At 41.8% G+C, this 21174-nt stretch overlaps 1 protein-coding gene across 2 annotated transcripts in view; it reads left to right on the top strand.

Moving 5' to 3' along the window:
- rttn (rotatin) overlaps positions 1 to 21174 on the top strand; it is a 255709-nt gene that overhangs the window by 87871 nt on the left and 146664 nt on the right. For both annotated transcript variants that reach the window (XM_059971494.1, XM_059971501.1), the window contains exons 17-20: positions 4038 to 4177; positions 5899 to 6070; positions 17719 to 17818; positions 18902 to 18990. In XM_059971494.1, the coding sequence (XP_059827477.1) occupies positions 4038 to 4177; positions 5899 to 6070; positions 17719 to 17818; positions 18902 to 18990 (501 nt within the window). The remainder of the gene's footprint in view (positions 1 to 4037; positions 4178 to 5898; positions 6071 to 17718; positions 17819 to 18901; positions 18991 to 21174) is intronic.

A 21174-nucleotide genomic window follows, 5' to 3' on the forward strand; every position in this document is an offset into this window, starting at 1 on the left:
TAAAAAGGGCAGAAATCCTGAATTGGTTTTTGTTTGGAGAAGGAAGTCGGAAGATCAGAACGGGAGTGCAACGGGAGCCATCTTGAATTTTTCTTATTCTCATTGGAGTTAAGAGAGCTGGGATTGCGCAGGTGTGTGACGGCAGCAGTGAAGCGGGGAAGATTTAAAAAGGACACAGCCTTATTCAATGGGCAGAGTGAAGGCTTAAGGGCTTGGGCTCAACGGGCTTAGGCGGAAGCGGGCCAGGCAAGGTAGGTTTAGGTTTCATTTTCTCCTGTTATTTGAGGAAAGGGGAAGTATGAGTGTGAGTGCAGCTTGTTGTTCTTGGCGTTGGATGTGGGAGATCCTGGAGTCTCCTAGCCTCCCGAAAGTCCACATCTGCGCCTAGTGTGCCGAGCTGCAGCTCCTAAGGGACCGTGTTAGGGAACTGGAGCTGCAGCTTGATGACCTTCGTCTGGTCAGGGAGAGTGAGGTGTTGATAGAGAGGAGTTACAAGCAGGTGGTGACACTGGGACCACAGGAGGCAGGGTCACGGTTAGGAAGGGGAAGGGGAAGAGTCAGGTACGAGAGAGTACCCCTGTGGCTGTACCCCTTGACAATAAGTACTCCTGTTTGAGTACTGTTGGGGGTGCGGGGGGACAGCTTACCTGGGGGAAGCAACAGTGGCTGTGCCTCCAGCACAGAGTCCGGCCCTGTAGCTCAGAAGGGTAGGGAAAGGAAGAGGAAGGCAGTAGTGATAGGGGACTTGATAGTTAGGGGGTCAGATAGGCGATTCTGTGGACGCGCTCAGGAGACCCCGATGGTAGTTTGCCTCCCTGTTGCCAGGGTCCAGTATGTTTCTGATCGCGTCCAAGATATCCTGAAGTGGGAGGGTGAGGAGCCAGAGGTCATGGTACATATAGGTACCAATGACATAGGTAGGAAAAGGGAAGAGGTCCTGAGAGGAGAATATAGGGAGTTAAGAAGGTAGTTGAGAAGAAGGACCACAAAGGTAGTAAATTGGATTAGTAAGTATGCAGATGATACTAAGGTAGGTGGCGTTGTGGATAATGAAGTAGGTTTTCAAAGCTTGCAGAGAGATTTAGGCCAGTTAGAAGAGTGGGCTGAACGATGGTAAATGCAGTTTTATGCTGATAAGTGTGAGGTGCTACATTTTGGTAGGAATAATCCAAATAAGACATACATTGTAAATGGTAGGGCATTGAAGAATTCATTAGAACAGAGTGATCTAGGAATAACGATGCATAGTTCCCTGAAGGTGAAATCTCATGTGGATAGGGTGGTGAAGAAAGCTTTTGGTATGCTGGCCTTTATCAATCAGAGCATTGAGTATAGGAGTTGGGATGTAAATGTTAAGATTGTGCAAGGCATTGGTAAGGCCAAATTTGGAGTATTGTGTACAGTTCTGGTTACCGAATTATAGGAAAGGTATCAACAAAATACAGTGTACAGAGAAGATTTACTAGAATGTTACCTGGGTTTCAGCACCTAAGTTCCAGGGAAAGTCTGAACAAGTTAGGTCTTTATTCTTTGGAGCGTAGAAGGTTGAGGGGGGACGTGATAGAGGTATTTAAAAATATTGAGGGGGATAGATCGATTTGACGTGGATAGGCTTTTTCCATTGAGAGTAGGGGAGATTCAAACAAGAGGATATGATTTGAGAGTTAGGGGGCAAAAGTTTAAGTGTAACACGAGGGGGAATTTCTTTACACAGAGAGTGGTAGCTGTGTGGAATGAGCTTCCAGTAGAAGTGGTCGAAGCAGGTTCGGTATCGTCATTTAAAGTAAAATTGGATAGGTATATGGACAGGGAAAGAATGGAGGGTTATGGGCTGAGTGCGGACCATTGGGACCAGGTGAGAGTAAGTGTCAGCACGGACTAGAGGGGCCGAGGTGGCCTGTTTCCGTGCTGTAATTGTTATATGGTTATATGGCACACTTCTTGTTAGGCAAGATTGATTTGCAAAATGGACCTTCATTTTTGATTTGCATCTTCCCTGACTTCCTGTTTAAAAAGCTTGCCCACTATTTTTATTCTTCCCATCTATAGCAGCTGAGCTGCTGATTCTGGATCTTTTCTGCCATTCCTCATCAATAAAATAAAAAATCCTGATCCTTACACTGCCTCCTCAACTTTTTTTTGACATGCTAAGCTCATTTGTACCTTACTCTCTGTCCATCCAAGGTACCCTTTATCATTAGAATGTTTGGTATAAACCTTTCCAGTGCTTCAGATAGTGTTTGATGAGGGTGATGTACAAATGAAGCTTGACATTCTTTGGTAAGAAAAACATATTGGGCACATGGTCACATTTTTGCCGATTTGTTAATGTCCCCTAATATCTTCTGTTCTCCATCATGAATAAATCTCTCCATGAGAAAAGATTTTGATTTATACTTTCAGCTAACTTCAATCACCACAAAACTGATCACTGAACACAACCGATAGACTCAATTTCAAGGACTCTGCAGCTCCTGTTCTCAGTGACTGTGTCTGTCTATCTACACAGTTTGTCTTTTGCACATTGGTTGTATGTCAGTTTGTGTGTAGTTTTCCATTGATTCTATTGTTTTTTTTTCTGCTGTGAATACCTGTAAGAGAATGAATCTCAGCGTAGTGTATGATGACATATATAATATGTACTTTGATAATAAAACCAGTGGTGACCCCATATTCATTTCAGATTGCCATGGGAATGACCACTCTGTGTTCATTTGTCACTCTGCATCAATTTACATAAATACTGTTCCGCAACTTTCTATCATCTTCAAGTTTGAATATATCATTTTTTCATGTGATTAATATTTATAGTGAAAGGCTGAGTTCTGAATTCTGATTCCTAGGCATAATCAAAATCAACTCTTCACTCTCACTTTCTATTTTCAGTCTATTTCCTCCCTGCAAGCAGGCTATCTGTTGTAAGGTTAGGTCAAATTTCATGATTTTATTTTTCCTTTTAGTCTTGTGCAGCAGCTAATCAATGTTGTCTGGTAGACCATACTACTAATATTAGTGAATGTTTACACATCAATCTAGTAAACTAAAAATAGTCAATAAAATTAAGTAATAATGACCTATCCTTCATCAATAGATTCACACCTGTCCAATTGCCCAATCAGATAATTTCCCACAAGTCACATTAAACAAAACACTTTTTTTTCTCCCGTTCTTCGTAAATTATGGAATGGCATATCATTTACTTATTTTATTTGAAAATGCAAGTTTTGCAGATGAAGATTTTTAGAAATTAATGCCATACTGTTTTCTCAGCTGTCTTTTCATAACCTGAAGTATAAACCTTAGGACCCTCGAGATCTGTGTTGACTTAAACCTTTTACTTTCTCCAGTAGCATTCTATTATCTACTGTACATTCAATCTCTAATTTCAAATTCAAGATTGTTTATTGTCATCAGTACCCAAATGTAAAAGAAGAACAAGCTAATTGTTACACTGAATCTGATGCAGCATGAACAAACAGATAATACACTTAACAAAACACAATAAAAACAATCTTATAAGACACAGTATACAGTAACTGAGTGTGGCTCTACAGACATAAGATTAATTTATATACATAGACTGTACATACAGTGATCTTTTAAAGAAACACAGTGGGATATTGACTGTGTCACTGGAGGCATGAGGTGCTCCATTCATTGTGATATGAATGGAGTTGAATAGAGTTTATAAAAACAGTCACCTTTAACATACTTCTTTGGTATTTACATAAGTTTAATCCCTTCCTAGATTATGAATTTTCTAAGAATCCTTGGCTACTTCAATTACGTTCTGGGGAAATTTTGTAAATTACTTCCTTAGTGATATCGTAATAAGTCTCCACATATGGTTTGATTTTTCTCTTGTGTTTGTTCTGGGAAAATATATAATTTTATCTCCTCAAGATGAGGTATATCACTAAAAAATACAAATTGAATATTGGAATTAAACTGAGTTTGAGTGCCAGTCTTTCTGTCAACTGTGACCATTATTGTTTTGAAGCACCATCACTGCTCATTGTGTTTGTTGAATTTTATAGGGCTTTGCAACTGTCGAAGGGTCACTAGGTCGCTGCATTCTTGCATTGAGTGAGCCATGCAATGAATCTGCACCTGGAGTTTTATCAAAGACAGCAAGGATCCGTGCCTCTCTGCGACTCTTTATGAGTAAACAGCATCCGTAAGCAGAATAATTTATTTTAAAGTAACCCACTTTTTGATATTGGGGTGAAATTCAACTATGTAAAGAAATCAAATGGTAGTGGAATCAAATTGTGTTTATGCACTCAATGGCCACTTTATTAGGTATAGGGATGGAACAAAGTGTGGTATTCAGTTGCTGTAGACCTATCCACTTCAATGCTCGACGTGTCATGCATGCAGAGGTGCTCTTCTGCACGTTGTTGTAGTAAAGCGAGGTTATTTGAATTAATGTTGGCTTCCTGGCAGTTGAGCCAATCTGGCCATTTTCCTCTGACCTCTCATTAACAAGGCATTTTCACGCACTGAACCGCCACTCACAGGTTGTATTTTTAATACCATTTACTGTAAACTCTAGAGACTTGTGCATGAAAATCCCAGGAGATCAGCAATTTTGTGAGATAATTTAGAACCAGCAATCATTCCACAGTCTAAGTCATTCAGATCACATCTCTACCCCATTCTGAAGTTTGATTTGAACAATATGCTTTTTATGCATTGAGTTACTTCCACATATTTGATTAGATTTTTGCATTAACTAGCAGGTGTACAGGTGTACCTAATAAAGTAGACATCGAATGTATATGAAGAACACTGTGAATGTGGATCCTGCCACTATATGGGTTGATATGGTCTACATTCACTCAGTTTTCCTGTACTGTCGTCTGATTCCTTGACTGAAGTTGCTTTAAAAATATATATCACTTTTGCGCTCTATATTCGGTTTACCTTGAAATCATGTTGTTTTGTTCAGATTTCTGCTAAGAAAGCCATCTCAGTACCTACCCTTTCAAACCCTTTAAGTTTTGTATTTTTTCATCTTGTAAAGAAAATATGATACTTATAAGCCGGGATGCACATGATAAAAGTGACTAGAAGGCTCCTACTTCTCAGATGACTGGACAATAAATTGGATGGTAACCTCTGGCATGTCAATGCGAACATTAATGTGCAAATTGAGTTTAAGATGCTTTGTTCCTTTGGAGATTTCTCTTAGCAGAAAGATAAGAAAGGCTTGAAGTTTGGGTACTCAGCTTTAAGTAACTCAGTACAATTACTAGGTTTTGCTTTGGAAATTTTGTAAATTGATTACATAAATGTGACTTGACTGGCAAAAAGTTAAACTTAACAGTTACTTTTTGTTTCTTGCTATACATTCAGAACTAATCAGATCATTATCAAAATGATAGTTTTTGAATTAAATTAGTACAGTTTTACTTCTGTAAATTTGTAGCATACTCATCAGGGATTAACTACCTCATTTATAACTGGTTTACTTTGTTATCCATAATCAAATTACTTTTCCCTGAATGTAACCAGTTTTTAATTTCAACGAATATGTAGCAGTTAGCATAAGGCTTTACAGCACTGGGGATCAGAATTCAATTCCCAACGCTGTCTGTAAAGAGATGTAGTCCTCCCAGAGGCTGCATGGGTTTCCTCCAGATGCTTTGGTTTCTTCACGCATTACAAAGATGTACAGTTAAGATTAGAAAGTTGTGTGCATGCAGTATTGGTGCTGACAGCATGGCGGCACTTCTGGGTTTCCCCCAGTGAATCCTTGGATTGCGTTGGTCATTGACGAAGAGCAAATTATTTCCATAAGCTGTAAGACATTGCAGCAGAATGTATTTTTCATGTACCTGTCACAAATAAAGCTAACATGTATTTAGTTAATTATTTCTTTTCTGTTTGATCAAGAGTGCGGTCTGTAGCTATTACACACTTAATGCCACACCTGGTAAATGAAGACAGGGTCTCTGATAAACTGCCTGCATTACAAGGTAGTATATTCAACAGTGTGTCTGATCTGTACATATTGGACAAGCCTATTTACTTACAGTTGGAAGACATTGGCAGAACATTTTTAAAGGTAAGAATCCTTTTTTTTTCTTTTGTCCATATGCAGTAGTTCATACATCACTGCACTATAAAGTTCATCCTTTAGGAAGTTCATTCCTAAAAATGTGATAGCAGGATGCTCAAGGTAAAAGCTAACTGACAAATATTATGAGTAAAGTGAAACCCCGGTTTTCTCGAGCTTCTCTGGAAACGACTCATTATCCCTCGCTGGCTGCCTTCCGACTTTCCGCCAACAGACTCACAGTTCTTGGCCATGTAAGTCTAGGGAATACACACTCCAGTCCCTCCAAATCTGCAAGATTGGGACGTCTCTGCCACTCACACCCTGGTTTGTGTGAATGCTGTGTAACTTGCTACCCAGTTACAACTCGTTGCCAGGAAATAACGACAGTGCCTTGCATCTGATTAAAGGAATTATATTAATGAATGTTAACTAAAGAGTGAGTAAAGAAAAGGTAGTGAGAAAGCAAAAGGGGCCCATTATAAATTAAACAATAAAATGTGCACAGTTTGGAACTCAACTCTAATAGAAGTCATATTAATCAATTATCAGTAGACTTCTGCACCTTGCTCCATCGGATCACGGTCCCCACCAGGTCAAATCCTACAATTGGTTCTCTCCAGGGTCTTCTGTCTTCATCTTCTGCCAAACAAAGACCCCAGCTCACACCAGTGTCAGGCATACCAAAAAAAAAAGTTCCACTGATTGGGTGGCTTGCATTCCGAAGCACACATTATCCCTAACCATAATTGAAACACTGCATCTACTGAAACACCATTAAGTTAGCAGTGAAACCTTTACCTCGCCCTCCTCCCCCCATGAAAAATAGTCATGTTCTCATGACTAAGATAATTTATATCACCCCTTCATGAGTAACACGAATTTTCACAGTAATTTTGTGACATCAGAACCTCCAATCCGGGTGTAAATGGCAGTGACATATCTCACCAAGGGGATAGGCACCACACTCTGTTCCCTCGGTGCGACATGGGCCAGTCTATCTGGGAGTTTCCTGACTCTTTGAGACCTTCTTACCCCATCAAACTTCTTCAGTTTCAGACACTCCTTGGGCTCTTTCCTGTCTACATGGGGAGGCCCTTCCCTGTCCGTTACTCGTGCCTCTCGACAATTGGGGTTCCTTGTCACTTAACTGAGCTCAGCTTCCTGCCCAGTTACTTCAGAGTCAAGTGTCCCGTCATTGTCCAACTGAAGACCTGTTTGCCCACTGCTAGTTCCCCCCATTTCACCTGCCTCAGTCTGAGGCAGACTGGGGATCTCTTCATCAATTTTTGGAGAATTTGCAAAGTGCAGCATATACCACACCCCTATTTCCTCATCCTCTGAGTCGGTATCACATACAGTGGTTAGGTTCAGTTCAGCCCTTTCTGCTGCTTGTCCATCTGTTCTTCCTTGTCGCCAAGAAGTCCTCTTACTAGGTGTAGAGTCCAGGTCAGGCTCTGGGTCAACATGTACTTTTTGGCTCCGAGGTAGAAGGTGGTTCCAATGGAGGATCTTGACAGATCAATTCTCATCCTCTCGTTTCACCCGGAAAACTGGTATGTTTGGCATCTGACTCTCCACCACATGGGGCATAGCTGCCCTGCGGTCAGCCAACTTGTGTTTCCCAGGTAGCGCCAAGTTCTTTATGAGGACTCTGACTCCAGGCATCAGTTGGAAGAACCTAACCTTTTGATCATACCTCCTCTTATTTCCTTGATTTTGCTTGGTATCCGAGACCTTAGCTAGTTCATAAGCCCTTTGCAGTTCCCCCCTTATGTCAGACAGATACTTCAGGTCCATCTTCTGTGGTAGATCTTCACGCCAATCCCAAAACAGAGGTCAACGGGCAACCTCGCTTCGTGCCCAAACATCAGGTAATACGGTTAGTACTGCATAGCTTTATTCTGTGTATAGGTGTAGCAGTGGACCAGCTGTCCAATATGTTGATTCCACTTGTTCTTTTTACTGATCTCCAAGGTTGTGAGCATGCCTCTCGTGCTGGGAGTCACACTGAGGATGATAATGCATAGTCCTCGATTTCTCGACTTCAAGCATGTTCAGTAATTATGTATGAGCCTACTCTCGAAATCCTGTCACTGATCGCTGTGTCCACCTGGTGAGGCCATAATGAATGAAATATTTTTCCTGTAACAGTTTGGCCATGGTGGACACCCTCTGATCCTTTGAAGGGAAGGCTTGCGCATATCTGGTGTAGTGATCAGTAATAACCGAAACATTCGCTGTGTTGCTGACATCAGGCTTTATCGATAGGAAATCTGTACATACCCGATCAAGTGGCCCCGCACTCTGCAAATGGGATAATGAAGTGACCCTTGTAGGCAGCTTCTTTCTCCATACATATCAAATGCGCGACTTGCAGCACTCTTCGACCTCCAGTTTCATTTCGGGCCAGTAGAATGGATCTCTGGCCAATCCGTTCATCTTGTCAACCCCCAAATGACCTAATCATTATGAAAGATGATCTTCACCATCCTCTTCTTTTGTTCTCCTTCCTTTCTACCCCAAGGGAGGATAACCGAACAGAAGATGATTCAAAGGGTGACTCACTTTAGAGTGGTCCTTCACGAACCTACAATAGCACCCACTGAATCCAAGGAATGAGCACAGGGCATTCACAGTATGGGGCCTTGGCCATGTGGTCACTGCCTCTATCTTTGACAGATCAGTCGCTATTCCATATCATGAGACTATGTGCCCAACATAGTTGTCAGACGTCTGGCACTTATCCACGGAAAGTTTTAATCCTTCAGCTTTCAAGTGGCCTAACACTTTCAGTAGGCTCGTTTCATGTTCCTCCAAGATGGACTCAAAACACTATGAGATCATCCAGGTACACCAATACCTCAAGCAAGTTCATACCCCCCCCAGTTTTCTCCATGGCATGATGGAAAGTAGCTAGGACTCCTGATATGTCCTGGGGATTGTTTCAAACTGGAAGAATCCAAGCGGACGTATGAATGCCATCTACTCTTTGTCAGCCTTACTCATGGAGGTCTAATAATACCCACTCCTGAAGTCTGGCGCACCGAACCAGTTTGCACCACTCAGACAGAGCAATGTGAGCTCAAATCTCAGGACCGTATACTGGTTGGGGACGGTATGCCTGTTCAGAGTCTGATAGTCCACACAGATACGTACCTTCCCATTCTTTCTGACCACCACTATTGGGGATGCATAGGAACTCCTGGTTTCAGTGATGGTCCCAGCTTCCTTCAGTTTCTGTAGATGCTGCCAAGCGCCTTCCACTTTGCAGGTGCCAGTCGCCACAAGCTTTCTCTGCACAGGGTGTCCTCTGTCACCCAAATGGTGTGGTGAGTGCTCTTGGAACAACCCACATCAAACTCATCAGTAGAAAAGACATCTTCCAGCTTCAACATCTCCTCTATCAATTTCATCTTCCAACCTCCAAAGTTGAATGACTTGCCCGTCAACTTTCCCTTTCTCAGAGAAAGTTTCTGCCTGGCTTGTCTCACAGGGATACCAGACATTACCATTACCGGAAAGAGGTACACCATTGGCACTCTCCACCTGAGAGTGATCTCCCTCTGAGGTGTTCCTGACAATCACTGTCATCCTGTTCACCTGTACAACCGAGGGCTTCTGCAGTTTGGGCCTCACCAATACCCCAGCAGGTAAGCATGGCTTCTTTTTGTGGTCTTCTGGAGCATCCACCAAGAGGGCCTCGGCATCAGGTGTTCCAGGACATTTAGAGTTTCGTGTCACTCTAGCTGCTTCTCCAGGCTGTAACACGATTGGTTTAGCCTGAGTGTACCACTCTCCAAAGGCTTTCCGGTCCTTCATACAGGCTTTCCAGTCCTTCATACTCCCGCCTGAAGTATCCCTCTTCACCACAGTAATAGACGATACCTGTTGCTCCCCTTCTCGCGGGAACCCATTCACATGCAGTCCTCTGCTCAGTCCGTCTCCTCGGGGGGTCCAACTCCTTGTTGACTTTGTCATGCGGGGTGGCCTCACCAACCGATAACAACCAGGACATTTCAGTTCTAAGCACTGCTGTGAGCCCCTTTACCACTGCCCGGGGTGGGCTATCAGTGGTCACTTCAGCCAAGGGGGCTACTACCGAGGACTGTATCCTGCTAATGGAGGCTTCGCGTTCTCCTCCTCTCTTACTCCTCTGATCAGCTTGACAAATGAGGGAGGGGAGAATGTCTATTTGAAGACTCCAAGTGATCATGCCCTGTGACTGTGTGCTTTTTGCCACTTGGTCCATTCTTAACTGATTCACCTCAGCCGTTTGAATGGCTCCTCTGCGCTGCAATCAACTCAGCTGTCTCTCTAGCTGGAAAATGTAGGTGAAAGGTTTCTCCCCCTTCTCTGAAACCCCGTCATAAGCTTCATTGGGCTACCTGTTGCGTCAAAAATGTTTTCTAGCGTTTGCATGCAGCCCGTGGAAGTAGCCTAAAAGTTCTCCATCTGTAAGGATCTCAGATTCTCTGCCAGTCGCTATCTTTTCACATCATCAGAGCACTGCCACTCATCCAGCATCTGAGAGGTCTGCTCTACCCAAGTCTCATTTTCCTCTTTGGCTTTGGGGGTGGGCTTATTCTGAGTCTGTGATAACTGGGGCTCTCCACCTGTCACTTTACCGGGCAATAATTTAACACGAGCTTAAACACACAACCCACTAGATCAATGCTCAGAGCAATCACACAGCATCCAACAAAATTAATCTGGGATGATACCCTCACAATGAAACCCCAGTTTCCTTGAGTTTCTCTGGAAATGGCTTGTTATCCCTTGCTGGCCACCTTTTGACTCTCTGCCAACAGACTCAATGTTCTTGGGCTGTGTAAGTCTGGGTAATACACATTCTGGTTCTGCCAAATCCGTGGGATTGCGACATCTCTCCCACTCAAACCCTGGTTTGTGTGAATGCTGTGTTTACCTGTGTCTACCCTGTTACAACTCGTTGCTAAGAAATAACACAGCAACTGCATATGATTAAAGGAATAATATTTATGAATATTAACTAAAGAACAGAAACTTAAAAAAAGCAAAAAGGGACCATTATAATTAAACAGTCAAACGTGCACAGGTTGGAGCTAAACTCTTCACAAAGTCATATTCACCAATCCTCAGTAGACTTCCATGAAAGCACCCGTTATCTCCAACCATAACCCAAACGCTGCTTCTACAGAAAGACAAATTATGTTACCATTGAAACCTTTACCAGTGCATTACACAAGCTTAACCATAGACTGCTGATTATCTGTTAATGAACATTAAAAAAGACACTGCAGTGGTTGGAAATCTGAAATAAAAACAGTGCAAGATGCATTTAGCAGATCAGGCAGTCTCTGGGAAGGGAATGAGTTGTTGTTTCAGCTCTGGTCCACTTTGTCAGAAGTCCAGATTAGTTTTCACTTGCAAAGAGCGTGGAGGAGGCAGGTAGAATGAAGGGAACAGTGTGTGAACTCAGATGGGTTATTGTGGTAGATAGAAGCAGATTTTGCTGATTAGTTTGTGTTTTGCATCGTAAGTGGCATATTTATGGGATATGAGCAGCTGGCCAAGCTTGACTACTTTTATATTGGAACCACTCACTCTAATTCACACTCCTTTTTATTCCTTCATTATACTGTTCCTAATTATTAAATCTTATTGATGAAGAAAACATGCTGATGTCGGCCCTGTTCATTTGTGTTCCTGAGAATTTGATTCTAATGCAATTATCAACCAGCATATTTTGACAACACTGTGAGCAAAATCTGTTAATGTATTCTTGGCACCACTACCTAACACTTAATTACTACTACTCTGCCACTGCCTTGCCCGTTGGTGTGAGTTCTTCAAACCCTTTCTGGATTTCATGATATACCAACTACTTAATGCTTGTGTTTGTAGTAAGTTCCACTTGCTCTTCTTCATATTAACATATTCATTTTGTCATGACTAGCAATTCTACTGGGTCATTTCAATTGATGCTTTTACCACATAGAACAGTACAGCACATGAGCATGTTGAGCCAAACTAATGAAATTAATCATTATATGCCAACCTGTACCAATCCTTTCTGCCTATGCATTATTCATATCCTTCTGTTTTTTGCATATTCATATGCTTAAGAACCTCTTGAACACCTGTATTGTACTTGCCTCCACCACCACCCCAGGCAGCTCATTGCAGGCCACTACCACTCTCCGTATGTGAAAAAAAAACACAAAAAAATGCCCCATACATCTCTTTGAGCTAACTCCCTCTCATATGCACAAAGGCATGCTGACAGTCCCTTATTAGGCAATGGTTTTCCAATTGCTCATAAATCCTATCCCTAAGGATTCTCACAAGTAACTTCACTGAAATGAGACTCACAACAGGTTCCGTGATTATTCCTATTTCCTTCTTCATATCAGCTCTTGTCTGAGTGGCAACTTAGATCTGGTCTAATTTGCCTACCGGATCACCGGTCAATGACAGATGCCAGTTAATTGGCTCTTCACACAAATTGAAGCTTCAAGACCCAGGCCTGAATACCCCATTGTGCAACTGGAGCCTGGATTTCCTCACTTGTAGACCCCAGTCAGGTTCAGATTGGCAAAAACATCTCTACCGTCTCCATCAGCACAAGTGCATCACAGCGTTTAGCCACACAATCGTACACGTAAACAGAGTAGAGCAGGGGGCTAAGCACAGCTCTAACACCATATTCAAATTCACTGATGACACCACTGAATCAAAGGAGGTAATGTATCAGCATACAGGAGGGAGATTGAAAACTTGGCTGAGTGGTGTCATGGTAACAGCAATCTCTCAGTCTGTTAGCAAGGTGAAGGAACTAGTTGTAGATTTCAGGAGACGGAAACCAGAAGTCCATGAGCCAGTCCTCATTGGAGGATCAGAAGTGGAGAGGATTAGTAACATTAAATTTCTGGGTGTCACTATCTCAGAGAACCTGCCCTTGTCCCATCATACAAGTGCAAAAGCAAAGAAAAGCATGACAGCTCCTCTACTTAGAAAGCTGCGGAGATTCGGCATGACATCAAAAACCTTGACAAATTTTCATAGATGTGCAGTGGAAAGTTTATTCACTGACTGCATTACGGCCTGGTATAGAAACACCAATGCGGTTAAGCAGATAGTCCTACAAAAGGCAGTGGATTTGGCCCAGTATATCATGAGTAAAACACTCCCAACCATTGAACACATCTACTTGAAATGATGTAGGAAAGAAACATCTATTATCAAAGATCCTCGTCACCCAGGCCATGCTCTTTTCTCACTCTTTCCATCAGGTAGTAGGTACAAGTCTCTCAGGACACGCACCACCAGCTTCAAGAACAGCTATTACCCCTCAACCATTACTGGATTTCAGTAAATTTTCTGCACTAACCTATGGCAAATTATACTCTTGGGTTATAAAGCTGGTTCATACCACCCAAGTAAGATTATTACACTCCTTTTAAATACACAGCTTTGTATGCTTGTTTGAATGACACAGTTCAACAAGGATTTCAGTGAATTGCTACAGTAGTATCACAATCCTAAAGAAAAGGGAATTATATGCATCTATAGAGATGTTCCCACAGTCAATGACCTCATGTTTAGGACTCTTTATTTTTTTATTTCATTCTCTTGTTATTTATTAATATTTATTGTTGCATTTCAACAGTTTGACTTTTATGCTCTTGCTCTTTAATTGATCCTGTTTACAGTTACTATTCTATTGATTTGTTGAATAGAAAGAATCTCAGGGTTGTATGTGGTGACATGTATGTACTCTGGTAATAAATAAATATTACTTTTGAACTTTGAACAGCATTAGATACTCACTAGTCCTCTAGTGCTACAGAGGATGTGAAGATACTGGTCAAAGCTCCAGCAATCTTTGCTCTTGTCTCAATAACTTTGGGTATATCCCATGACTCTTGAGACTTATCCTTTAAGACACCTAAAGCTACTTCCTTTATCTCAATCACAAACAAGAGAACATCTGCAGATGCTGGAAATCCAAGCGACACACACAAAATGCTGGAGGAACTCAGCAGGCCAGGCAGCATCTGTAGACAAGAGCCGAGACCCTTCATCAAGACAGACCATGTAAAGTACTCATTTAGGCCTTCCTACCTCCTGCTGCTTTCAAGCAAATGTTCCCCCTTCCCCATATCCTTGAGTGGCCCTACCTGCTCTCTAGTTATTCTTTCGTTCTTGATCAATGTATAGAATACCTTGGGATTCTCTTTAATTCTACCCTCCAAGGACTTTTATGGCTGGTTTTTCCTGATTTCCTTCTGGCTTCTTATCTGGCATCTTTATAATCCTCAAGGACTCTGTTTGATTTTGGCTTCCTAAATCTTACATACTGTAAGGTTTGCCACCAACTTCATAGTTCTCTTAGCCCTCACCTTCCATTTCTACCTCCTACCCAACATCCACAAACCTGCCTGTCCAGGGAGGCCCATTGTTTCTGATTGTTTCTTTCCCTCTGAACATATATTTGCATACCTCGACTCAGTTCTGTCCCCCCGGTTCAGTCCCTTCCTATCTACATCCATGACACTTCACACACTCTTGATCTTTTCAATGATTTCAAGTTCCCTGGGCTTGATCATCCTATTTTCACCATGGATGTCCAGTCCCTATACACCTAAATCCCCCACCAGGAAGGCCTCAAAGCTCTCCGTTTCTTTCTGGATACCGGACCCAACCAGTTCTACACCACCATTCTTCTCCATCTGGTGCAACTTTGTCTTCACTGTCAATAACTTCTCCTTTGGCTCCTCCCACTTCCTTCAAACAAAAGGTGAACCCACGGGCACTCGCATGGGTCCTAGCTATGCCAGCCTTTTTGTCAGCTACCTGGAACAGTCTATGTTCCAAGCCTACACCGTTATCACTCACCAACTTTTCCTACACTACACCAACGAATGTATTGGTGCTGCTTTCTGAAACCCTGCCGAGCTTGTTGACTTAATCAACTTTGCCTCCAACTTCCCTGCCCTCATATGTATCTGGTCCATTTCCAACACCTCCTGTCCCTTTCTCAATCTCTCTATCTCTTCTGTCTCTTTCTCTGGAGACAGCTTATCCACAGATGCCTATTATAAATCCACTGACTCTCACAGCTACCTGGACTATACCTCTTCCCACCCTGTTACTTATAAATATGTCGTCCCCTTCTCTCAATTCCTCTGTCTCCACTGCATCTGCTCTCTGGGTGAGGTTTTCATCTAAGGTGGTGCCCTCCTTAAAAGAAAGGGGCTTCCCTTCCTCCATCATCAATGCTGCTCTCAACCACATTTCTTCCATTTTGTGCACGTCTGCCCTCACATGATGGAATAGGGTTCCTCTTGTCCTACCCTACCACCCCACTGGCCTCTGCTCCCAGCACATAATTCTCTGTAACTTCTGCCATCCTCCATATCCCACCACCAAGCATATCCTTCTCTCTCTCCCCCACTTTGTTTTCCATGCGGATCGCTCCCTAAACAACTCTGTTGTCTATTTGTCCCTCTCCACTGATCTCACTCCTGGCGCTTATACTTGCGAGCAGATCAAGTGCTACACCTGCCCTACTACTATACCTCCTCCCTCAATACTATTCAGGACCCCAAAAGTCCTTCCAGGTGAGGTGACACTTCACCTGTGAGACTGTTGGGATCATCTACTCTATCCGGTGCTCCCAGTGTGGCCTCCTGTATACTGGTGGGATGCAACATAGTTTGGGAGACTACTTCACTGAGCATCTACGCTTCATCCACCAGAAAAGCTGGCCACCATCCAGTGGCCACCCCTTTCAATTCCACTTCCCATTCCTATTCCATCATGTCACTCCTGTACTGTCGTGATGAAGCAACACTCAGGCTGGAGGAGCAACACCTTATATTCTGTCTGGGTAGCCTTCAACGTGATTGCATGAACATTGATTTCTCACTCTTCCAGTAATGCCCCCACACCTCCCTCTTCACCATTCCCATTTCTCCCTCTCACCTTATCTCCTTTCCTGGCCATAACCTCCCTCTGCATCTCCTCCCACTTTTCTTTCTTCCATGGCCTTCTGTCCTCTCCTATCAGAATTCCCTATCTCCAGCCCTGTATCTCTTTCACCAATTAACTTCCCAGCTCTTTACTTCATCTCTCCATCAACCCACTCCAGTTTCTCCTGTCACCTTGTTTTTCTTCATTGTTTCCCCAGTCTTCTTACTCTGACTCCTCATCATTTTTTCTCCAGGCTTGATAAAGGGTCTCAGCCCAAAATGTCAACAGTAACCATTTGGCCTGCTCAGTTCCTCTAGCATTTTGTGTGTTTTGCTTGGATTTCCAGCATCTGCAGATTTTCTCTTTGTGATTGGAATACTGTATATTTCCTTTCTCTTTTTGACTAAATTCACCACCTCTCTCGCCAGTCTTGAGCAGATATTGTGCAGTCTTGTGTCAGTCTCACCCTTCATTAACTATTTGCCCTTTTAGTAGTCCCACAGTATTGCTTTTGTTACAGTATTTGAAGCCAATTTTTAATATTGTAACTAGTGTGTAAGCTATCCTAACCAATTTCTGTATCATTTAACATTGTTTAGGGAATTTGACCAGGTACTTCCAGAGTGATGTATTCATGTGATCTGTATGAAATTTCTACACAAAAAATGACTTAAGTTTACATATAATAGTCTTTCTGAAGTATTTTGGGACAAAATTGACCATCTTTTGAGACAGTTGTGGATTTTTACCATTGTAAGTGGAATCCCACACTTCTAATGTTTTGAAAACTCTCTAGAATATGAATCAAAAGGTACATTCCTACTCCTGATCAACATCTGGGTCCTGCCACCCTTCAATCCTCTGACCAGAATATTCTATCACCCTCCCTCTGATCCCAGTTACTTTTCCTCGGTCACCATTACTACTTCATCATTTCCTGTCTGTCACTTTATGTACAGATACTCCTGTAACTATCGTCACTTTATGTACAATACAAACAATGCTAATCTTACATATTTACATTTATTGTGTTTTTTGGGTTGTGTTCTTTATACTTACAGGTGTCCCCTGCTTTACGGCACTTCACATTTACAAAAGACCTACATTAGTAACCTGTTTTTGCATAACAGAGAGGATTTTCGCTTTTATGAAAATTTTTCCCATATAAATTAATGGTTCTTTGCTTTACGCCATTTCGGCTTAAGAAAGGTTTCATAGGAACACGCTGCCTTTGTAAAGGTGGGAACACTTGTATTGTTTTTTTTTATATATGCTGCATTGGATCCGGAGGAACAATCCTTTTGTTCTACTTTACACTTAACCATCTTGAAACTTGAATCTCCCTACACTTACAACTCTGATTCTGATTATGACAGTACATTCCTCTCCTCCCAACAGTACCACCAAATCCAGTCCCAGACCAGAGTAATGCATTTCCTATGCTAATTGGTCCACAGCTGAAGCATTCATCAGTTTGTCACTGAAAAACCAAATGACTGTATAGATTTGGTTTTGGTAAAATTTCTAGACTAACCTATGGCAAATTATACTCTTGGGTTGTGAAGCTAGATCATACCATCCAAGCAAGATTATTGTTCTCCCTTTTAACACACAGCTTTGTAGCTTGTTGCAATGACACAGTTCAACAGAGACTTCAGTGAATTGCTTAAGCAACATCATGCTCCTGTCTTGTGTTCTAGGATGATAGTGTTTATAAAGTATATGAAATCTTGATCTCGGAGACTGTTGACCTGATTCTACGGAAATCTGCAGCAGAACAGCTAGCAATTATGGCACAAGGTAAAAATTTCACAGTCTGTGCAGTGATTTTGTATTATTTTTCAAATGGTAGAGTTTTTACTTGTCTGTCGCATGAAGCTGTCCTTTTTCTTCCCTGTTTTAGACACATTATTTAAATATATTGTACACTTTTTGCCACACTATTTGTTCTAATTTGGTCTCAATTGCTTTCTTCTGTTGGGTGCCTGGCTTCCATATGTTTTGCAGAACTCAATGCAGCTCGAGGTCTGTCTCAGCACAGACAGCAAGCTGCACTGTGAGAAAGGATATCACAACCAGTGAGACCAATTTCCAGGCTCACTCACTGGCTGTGAATAATGCCAGTGATATTCTTCCACATTGGTGCCCTTGTTGCACTAAGTTGTGCAGACTAAGTTGATAGGTACCCAGCACCAGACTGTTAAAGCAGAAGATTTATTCTGAATTATGTCATATTATTCCTCCATTGCATGTTAAATTCAGAATTTACCAGCCAATGGAGAAAAAGATGGAAGAAGCGATTTGGGGAAAAAATACAATATTTCCACTGATTCCTGGAAATCTAGGGCCTATTACCACTCAAATTTTTGAAGGAGTGTTTGGATGGTATTGAAAATCTTATTCAGCAACATTGTTAATCCATGGTAGGAGCAGTTCACCTTACAAGCCCAGTCACCTTGTCAGTAGCGACCTGCCCCTTCAGTGGAAGAGCCTATATCATCCTCATTCAGAACTCACAAAAGCAGTGTCGCCCTCAGTTTCGAGGGAAGGAGATGCATGAATATTCTCAAGGGGGATGAGAGATGGATAATTATTATTTTCAAATTGCCATGTTCAAAAGATGTTCACGCAGTATATGGAAGCATTATTAAAAATCTAGAATTTATTTAGTTTAGAAATTAAATGGAATGGATGTGTGATTTAGATCTGTCATGCCTATACCAGGGCTTTGGCAGATCTATTCAATTACAGTCATTTCCATGCTCATTTCCACAGCTGTTTTGTATGTTAATATTGAACCTGTTTTCACTAATAGTTTACTCAGTGCTTTCCAAAATGCAACTTGCTACGTTAGAATAAATCATGTCTGTTATTTACTTGCAGATAATAAAATCCATGAAGGACTAAAAAACCTTGGAATAGTAGAAAAGATAGTTTCACTGATATATGAAAGTGTGCACAAAAATGGAAAGGTATTACAATATGCTTTTTCTTCGGTCTGTGCTTATTGACACAAATCTTAAGTTGATTTTTGAAGGCTTTGTTTAATAGCATTTTTCAAGTGTCTTTGACTGCACGCTTTCTGATCACTTTTAGTTTTTGTGACCTCTGAAGTACTTAAACTGTTGTTTCCTTAAAGTTTAGGATTTCAATTATCGATTGGTAGCATGAGCCAGATATATTTTTTGGACGCAAGCTCCACTATAATTTTTACTGACACCAGCTTTATTATTCTAAATTTATTTTAAATATGTGGTAGTATGTGAATTTTATCTTGCATTTATTAGAAACATAGAAAATAGGTGCAGGAGAAGGCCATTCGGCCCTTGGAGCCTGCACCGACATTCAGTATGATCATGGCTGATCATCCAACTCAGAACCCTGTACCTGCTTTCTCTCCATACCCCCTGATCCCTTTAGCCACAAGAGCAAAATCTAACTTCCTCTTAAATATAGCCAATGAAACGGCCTCAACTGTTTCCTGTGGCCGAGAATTCCACAGATTCACCACTCTCTGTGTGAAGAAGTTTTTCCTCATCTCGGTCCTAAAAGACTTCCCCTTTATCTTTAAACTGTGACCCCTTGTTCTGGACTTCCCCAACATCGGAAACAATCTTCCTGCATCTAGCTTGTCCAATCCCTTTAGAATTTTATACGTTTCAATAAGATCCCCCCTCAATCTTCTAAATTCCAGTGAGTATAAGCCTAGTCGATCCAGTCTTTCTTCATATGAAAGTCCTGCCATCCCAGGAATCAATCTGGTGAACCTTCTCTGTGCTCCCTCTATGGCAAGAATGTCTTTCCTCAGATTAGGGGACCAAAACTGCACACAATATTCTAGGTGTGGTCTCACCAAGGCCTTGTACAACTGCAGTAGAAACTCCCTGCTCCTGTACTCAAATCCTTTTGCTATGAATGCCAACATTTGTGTTTTTAACTGCCTGCTGTACCTGCATGCCCATCTTCAATGACTGGTGTACAATGACACCCAGGTCTCGTTGCATCTCCCCTTTTCCTAATTGACCACCATTCAGATAATAATCTGTTTTCCTGTTCTTGCAACCAAAGTGGATAACCTCACATTTATCCACATTAAATTGCATCTGCCATGAATTTGCCCACTCACCTAACCTATCCAAGTCACCCTGCATCCTCTTAGCATCCTCCTCACAGCTAACACCGCCGCCCAGCTTCGTGTCATCCTCAAACTTGGAGATGCTGCATTTAATTCCCTCGTCTAAATCATTAATATATATTGTAAACAACTGGGGTCCCAGCACTGAGCCTTGCGGCACCCTTCTAGTCACTGCCTGCCATTCTGAAAAGGTCCTGTTTACTCCCACTCTTTGCTTCCTGTCTGCCAACCAATTCTCTCTCCGCATCTATACCATACCCCCAATACCGTGTGCTTTAAGTTTGCACACTAATCTCCTGTATGGGACCTTGTCAAAAGCCTTTTGAAAATCTAAATATACCACATCCACTGGCTCTCCCCTATCCACTTTACTAGTTGCATCTTCAAAAAATTCTATAAGATTCGTCAGACATGATTTTCCTTTCACAAATCCATGCTGACTTTGTCCGATGATTTCACCTCTTTCCAAATGTGCTGTTATCACATCTTTGATAACCGACTCTAGCATTTTCCCCATCACCGATGTCAGACTAACCAGTCTATAATTCCCCGGGTTTCTCTCTCCCTCCTTTTTTAAAAAGTGGGGTTACATTAGCCACCCTCCGATCCTCAGAAATTAATCCAGAATCTAAGGAATTTTGAAAAATTATCACTAATGCATCCACTGTTTCTTGGGCTACTTCCTTAAACACTGGGATGCAGACCATCTGGCCCTGGGGATTTATCTGCCTTTAATCCTTTCAACTTACCTAACACCACTTCCTTACTAACATGTATTTCCCTCAGTTCCTCCATCTCACTAGACCCTCGGTCCCTTACAAGAAAAGATGCAATATGAATTATCAGTAATGTTGCAAAGGTAAAATATTAGAGTCGGTTTTCTATGTTTAAAAGTTTATCAGTTTATTTGCTTTTATTCTTAAGGCTTCAGTCAATGATTTGAAAAAATTGGGTAGTCGTGATAATTTCACTCACTTTTCTCTGTCTCCTTCCTGCACCTTTAAAATGTGTGGTGTATTCA

The sequence above is a fragment of the Hypanus sabinus genome, chromosome 1 (genome assembly GCF_030144855.1).
Source record: "Hypanus sabinus isolate sHypSab1 chromosome 1, sHypSab1.hap1, whole genome shotgun sequence".
NCBI lineage: Eukaryota > Metazoa > Chordata > Chondrichthyes > Myliobatiformes > Dasyatidae > Hypanus > Hypanus sabinus.